Source organism: Eutrigla gurnardus (genome assembly GCF_963514095.1).
Source record: "Eutrigla gurnardus genome assembly, chromosome: 17".
Classification (NCBI taxonomy): domain Eukaryota; kingdom Metazoa; phylum Chordata; class Actinopteri; order Perciformes; family Triglidae; genus Eutrigla; species Eutrigla gurnardus.
In genome coordinates this window covers 9,888,116-9,894,992 of record NC_139928.1, presented here as the reverse complement: position 1 = coordinate 9,894,992, position 6,877 = coordinate 9,888,116, and the positions used below count along the sequence as shown (strand labels likewise).

Genomic DNA, 6,877 nt, shown 5'->3' with positions numbered 1-6,877 from the left:
CATTATGATGAGATATAAGACGACACAGAAACGTGTACCCAATGGCTTCAACTAACATTATAAATCATCACTACAACCGCGACTAATACAATACCAACAATAGGCCACATAAAAAATAATAATAGACTATGAAATTAGCACCCAGTACCCAGATAAGTATTTATAGAAATTAAATAAATAAATGTATTTGAGTGAGAACGCAGACGTGTCTTCTGGGCTGGATCTTTTAGTAAAATATCCATTTAGATTAAGGGTTTGAGCAATACATATATATATATAAATGAAATACAATTATGAGACGTTTAGGGGGGGGGGTTAAGTTAAGTCTTATGTACGGAATATGTGCTTGAAAGAGCTATTCCATTTAGCAAAATGGGCTAAAACGGTTTTATTGCAAAGTAAATCAGCCTAACAGGTGTGAAAGCCGGCTAGAGGAGCTGCGGCTCTGAATAAGGAGGGATTTGGTTTCATGCCTGACATTTGACTGCCAGTAAGACTGAATCATATTCACTAATGGGGCCAAAACAAGCATGGTGGGAAGTTGCGTTTTTGGCTGCAGTTGCGTTACAACTGCACTTCGTCAATCAAGAGTGAAACATCTTTTCGAAGAAGCACTGCCCACTAGGTTATTTTCGACAGGGAAGGAGTGACGTGTGGACGTAGCAGCACAAATACGGTTGTTATAGGCTACAAGTAACATTTGGGGGTTTTTCAGCGCCACAAAAATGTAGAAAATTCAGATTAAATTATTTTAAATTAAATGCGCAATTCACCTCATTTTAATACGGAATCAATTTCCATGCATTTCCACGAATCAGCCAGAAAAGGCACCAAATTAATCAGAATGATCAGAATACATTTAAAATGCAAAAAAACATGGCTGTTACAATGTAATTATACGGCTGGTTAAATATATATTTGTTTTATTACGGGAGCATACGGGATTAATACAATAATCGTGGAAAATCTACTTAAATGTGAAAATAGATTACTTAAAATTATTCCTATATCTTCATCAATCCGACACGTGTTTAAGAAAGGAGACGAACACACAACGCGGTTGGACGCTCGAACAGAAATAGCAGGCTAATGTGTAGTTGTACAAAACGGATCGACACCCGGCCGCCTGCGCCGTTTGAAACCGGCCACCAACGGGTCGTTAAATGGACTCAAAATGCAGGGCTTCAAGCAGACATATCAATTTGTCTTTTTCCTTGATCAGTATTTAGATACAAACACAGCAACGCTCGACGTGAACGTGAAATAGCCTCATCTCAGAAAACGCAACATATTTAGACAAGGTATAGGCCTATACATCTGAGCGATTTATTATAAAAGGGACTGGTATCTGTTACCATTTAAACACCGGGACTGCATTGTTTTTATGTTTGTTTATTTTTTACCTTTACCGTGTCTTTAGGAATAAAACAAATTACTGAGAAATACATTTGGAGCGAAAAATACACAAGTTCACCTTCAAGATGAAGTCCTTCCAATCATTTAAATGTTCGTACGATTATTTATAATAGTCACATTTAGGATGAGTAAGGGAATATTTTGTGTCATTATAGGCCTATATGTTAATAATTAAAATAAAAGCTTTCCTGCAATTCTCACCGAGTCTGTTTATTACGACTGCTGCCTCAGACAAAGCCAAAACTATTTAGGTAATTACAAAATTAAATGAAATCGTTATTCTGACTATCATAATTTCTTATTTTGTATCATCGTGATTTAATGTATTGTTTCTATTATTATATTGTGTAAACTGATATACCCAAGTGGATTATCAGTGGTCAAATATCCCTACACAAAGTTGCCGCTAGATGGCAATGTCAGCCCATTTTTCAACAGACCAGCCTCAACTGACTTATTTCCCCTTTTCCCCCAGAGCCACATAGAACTCTACCACACATTGCAAATATTGGATTTTAAAAATAAAAATAAAATGCAGGAAGTATTTTCGGATTAAGAAAGCTGCTCCAAACCCAGCAGGGACGCGACAAGATGCCTTCAATGAAACCACGTTTGTCCCATTGAGTATGGACCTTAAAAGAGTAGCAATGGAAGAGATATTCCTTCCAAATAAATAAGTCAAACTATAAACCGAGCTATGATCATGCCATGCCATGAAAGGGAGCCAAGTTCAACATAACTAGATACAATTCAACCAAGTCCATATTTTATTGGGACGGACTTTAACACCGACATACTAGACTCACACACAAATAACCTGGATATCATGCCGGAATTTACTTTATGTACAACCACATGAATACGCACACATTATAAAATAAAATAAAAAAGCTATGATTGATATGAACACATATCCCGAACGATTATCTAAGCATTATAATAAGAATTGCACCATGGATTGGATATGAATGAGAGCACGGGTTCATATGATAAGACTAAACTTCATAAAAAGCTAAGTATGTGAGATAGGTTAAAAAAAAAAAAAAAAAAGAAGAAAAATAAGATAGTCAGGAGGGATTAATATTTAACATTCCCAAGGTCCAGATCCGTAAAACAAATCACTTCCTGTGACTCTTCGCATTTGTTATCGCCGTCGATAAAGTTGCAGATAAAGGCGTAGCGCGGTGGCGCACAACCTTTCTGAATGGGGTCACTTTTCCTGTGTGTGAGCAAGTCCAAAAAAGAAAAGAAAAAAGAGGGGGAAAAAATCACAAATACTGCAGCTATATAATTCTCTTTTTTTCCCACCCCAACTCGAGTCCTTACACAATACGCTGTTTAACAACAAGTGGCAGAAAACGGAGGGTCCAGCATTCAGAGGCCTCAGAAAATGTGATCCAGAAGCTCCGGGAAATCATTTGGCAACATACAAGTAAATCATTTTCAGTCAGGAATGAGTTGCGTTCTTCCAACCCAGGAGTCCAAACGTGTGTGTGTGTGTGTGTGTGTGTGTGTGTGTGTGTGTGTGTGTGTGTGTGTGTGTGTGTGTGTGTGTGTGTGTGTATTGTCCGTAATAAAAAAAAAAAAATAAGAAATTAAAAAACTAGCTTATGGGTTTCAATTTGTTGACAACTTTCTTCTCCTTCACGCGTCTGTTCTGAAACCATATCGTGACTTGTCTCTCGGACAGGTTGGTCTGGGCCGATATCCTCCTCCTTTTGTCCTTCGTGATAAATTTATTGGCGGCGTACTCGCGCTCGAGTTCCTTCAGTTGCACCTTGGTGTATGGCACGCGCTTCTTCCTTCCACGTCGATAAGAGCCGGACTCTCCTCCGCTGTGGGACACGGCGTCTGAGGCATGAAGACAAAAGAAGCTGTCATGAGTTGCTTCCCAACAAGTGGTCGAGTTTCACATTCAACTGGAAATACTTTCCTATCAATAAACGGAAATAGTTTCTATGCCAAACATTTACACTTTCAAATAAAATGAAATATTTCAACATTTGCTATGTTATATCCTCCAAACAAGGACATATAAGGTTGACTACTCGATGATAATGACAGATGATTAATTTATGTAAGTATTATTTAAGTACTAGTAGTAAAAAGTAATATTTTTTTTATGGATAGGAAAATTAAAATAAGTGAATAAATAATCTAAAAAGCGCATAGTGGTTATTGTAAGTAAACATTTCCCTCTCAGCATACATTATTTCAGTAATTTAGCTGTGGCCATACTATCTGCAGTTTGTTCTACAGGTTGACACAGCAACATTTCAAACACTCCATTCTATACAGTGTTCATGCTGATTGCTGTTAACAAACTCACGTGTCAAACAGCTCTATAGGTAAAAAGGCAGGAGCCCGAGGGATGTAGCCTACCTGGTATGGAGGATTTCCACATGTGTCCAGGCTGCGGCTGCTCCTTGGCGCAGTAAACCTGGCCGTTCCAGCCGTTGGCGGCGAGAGTCCACGGTTGGTAGCTCTCCATGGGCAGCAGGGACTCGTGCCTGGCCTCTGACTGACCGAGAGTTGGCACCACGGGGACGTCCAGGTAACTGGGGACAGGTTGGTATGGGCCTGAAGAGTAGGTCGGGTAAAACGCGAATTCCTTTGCGCGAGAGGTGAAGTCGTCGCCCGAGGCGGACGTGTCCATGTATTTCTCTCCATACGCGGAGGGGGGCTGCGCTCCGCATGACTTTATGCTGCTGTGATGCGACATTCTGCACGGGTAGTAGCCGCTGCCGAAGTACCCATAAGGCAAGGAAGCGCTGGAGGAATTCTGAGCTGCAGAGCACGGGCTGCACTGTTTCACAGGCTCGCCCATACCGGAGGTGGGTACATCGCCGGACGAGTAAGCCGTGCTGGGTGCCAGGGACGCGGGGTGCGCCATCAGATTCCTACACTGGGTCGCAGCAAAGTTGCCTCCAGCAAAACCCTCCATGTTCTTGGTCACCTCATCGGAACCGCCGCCGTTGTCGTAGAGGAACATCACCGAGGGGTCGACCCAGCGAGGACGGAGGAGCAGTGACGTTGTCATAGCACGGCATCCAACATTGAAGCTTCTGGCTCTTTTTTAAAAAGCCCAGAGACTGAGAAAAGGAGATACTCGTTCCCGGAGAGTAATGCCACTCTGACGCGCACAAGAGCGCAGAGGTTGCGCCGTCATTGGCCCAGGCGTGGTCACGTGAGCAGGCTATGCAAAGAGGACGGTAAACATCACCCAGTACAGATAATTAAATGGAGAAAAATGCGGCGAAGTAAGGTGACGGTACCTATGAGGGAATTCAGCTTTCGACGTGTCTGATTCCATTCAGATGGATGTCCCTTCTTTGTTCTTCAAAGTAAGATGTGCTTAAGAGGAGCACACTTTTTTTTTAATTCACACGAGGTTATATTTCAGGAGCAAAAAATATTAAATTGGGACACAAATGGCTTCTAATGGTTATTTTTGTATGTCTGACGTTCAAATAAGAGTCGATTATTGAAAAGAGGGCAATAATTAAAAAAACAGCTATGACGCATACGAGTATCCTTATGGCCTTAACGCACGTACACTGACCAGCCTTTGTCTGCGTCGCTACACGAAGTGAGCATCATCACTCAGCCATTTACCTGTATTTATCTTCAATTCATGGGGCACACGATCCGTATCGATCCATAAGGAATTAAACACGTTTTCCCCGCACTAAGGCATCAGACACGTAGTCTGTTGTCCGTCCGTACTGTGTACAATATAACAGTGCACTCAGTATGGGATATAGTAACGTTATAGACGCGTATGCACACGCATCGACATCGACATATGTCAAGCAATTAAATGTAATCACAATGCTTCTACAAACAGACAGACCTAGACACACATACCAATTTGAGGTTAAAAAAAAAAATCCGATTCAAGTCGTGTATGGTTTGAGGTGAATGTTTCTGAAACTAGACATGTTTACAATATGCAAAGGAGTGAAAACAGCCTTGTTGGCAGTGCGTGCGCGTTTTGACATAGGAGGTAGACGCGGCTGGAGGCCAAGGTCAAGTTGAAAGTTGCAGTCTAGCCATCCAGCCTGTCGGGCTATTCAGGCTTTGAAGGGACCGTCTGAGCCTTGAAAAGAGCGGAAGAGGGGTGAGAATTCCTGTCCCAATGAAAGCTATTGGAGGACATTAACTTTTACTATCATTTTGTTTTCTCCTCCATTTATTCTCACGAACTAGTCTGTACCCGCTTCACTTGGGTGGCGCGTACTTTTGTATCCCATGGTTGGGGATTTAAAAAGGAATGCTGCAGATGTTTTATTTGTAGATCTTTGGAGGCGTTATCGCCAGGTAGGTGTGAAAATGATCTTGATCTCTCTCCAAAAAAAAAAGAAGGGGAAAAAAAAAAGAAAGAAGGGGGACAGGATAGGGGGTGTTGTGTTCGCGCGTGCGTGCGTGCATGCGTTTGTGTGTGCGTGTGTGTCTGGTCTGCTGGTTTGTGTTTACGACCAGTCGCTCCAAGTCTATTCTGGAGGAAATGGACCTGGTGGAGTGGAGCCTTCACTGGATTCGTGCACGGTTTCAACATCCAGCATGCATTTTGGCCCATCTGTGCGTAAAACAGCGACGCAGACACTTTGATTCCAACCCAAAGAAGTTAAATCTTTAGATAAATTAATGAAACGCTTCTCTGGTTTCCTCTTCTACCTTTGATAAGTCAAAAGCTAAACGTTAACGCATTAGACATTTCAACAGAAACCCCCAAATAAAACAACTAATTTGTAATTATGCAGAAAGTGAACAAAATGTGTAAATGTACATTTTTTCATAATCTACACGAATCCAAAGCCCCGCAGTATTCACGGTTTGATTCAGGAATGTTCTGGAGCATTTAGGGTTTCGTGCTGTGGCCTCCTGGCACTGAAACAGCTCGACTAGTAAACTGTAGTGAAGCAGTGCTGAACAGAAGAAGCGATGATGAACTAAAATTGTGTTGCTCAGCAAGAACCAAGATCGGAAGGGGCGTGTTGTGGTGTTGAAATGTCGGCTACATAATGTTTTGTATGAGGAGGAGGTGCACGTAATAATATATTTTATATATATATTTTATTCATATTCTGTGGAACTTCAGTATTTGATTATTTTGGTATTTAAAGTAATTCACTTTAAGCATGCTGTGTTTGATTCAACAAATAGATAAAAAATAATACAAGTATATAGTATAACAGTCACTAAACACAGCCTTGTGCAGCTTATTAAACCCACTTTATTACAATATTTGAGAGTGTTAATCGTACAAAATCCATGATTGGAAAACACATACGAAACATGGTGCTTACTGCATCTGAACTCGTTCATAAAGCATTCTCTATTCAAGGTATTGAATACACGTACACGCGCCATTTCTCTAGTTTACAATCAATCATAGAACGTGTGGTTAAGTGCAGCAGGCTATTAATAAATTAAGTGGGACTATCTGGGTCGCCTTTCC

The 6,877-nt window shown here is 41.1% G+C and overlaps 1 protein-coding gene across 1 annotated transcript; it reads right to left on the bottom strand.

Annotated features, from left to right (window-relative positions):
* Window positions 1-2,911: 2,911 nt before the first annotated feature.
* Window positions 2,912-4,558, bottom strand: hoxa13a (homeobox A13a). Its single transcript, XM_084032133.1, has 2 exons — window positions 3,799-4,558; window positions 2,912-3,267 (listed from the first exon to the last, which is right to left on the bottom strand). The coding sequence occupies exons 1-2, from the start codon at window positions 4,454-4,456 to the stop codon at window positions 3,020-3,022; spliced, it is 906 nt and encodes a 301-aa protein (XP_083888259.1). The 5' UTR covers window positions 4,457-4,558; the 3' UTR covers window positions 2,912-3,019.
* Window positions 4,559-6,877: the final 2,319 nt, after the last annotated feature.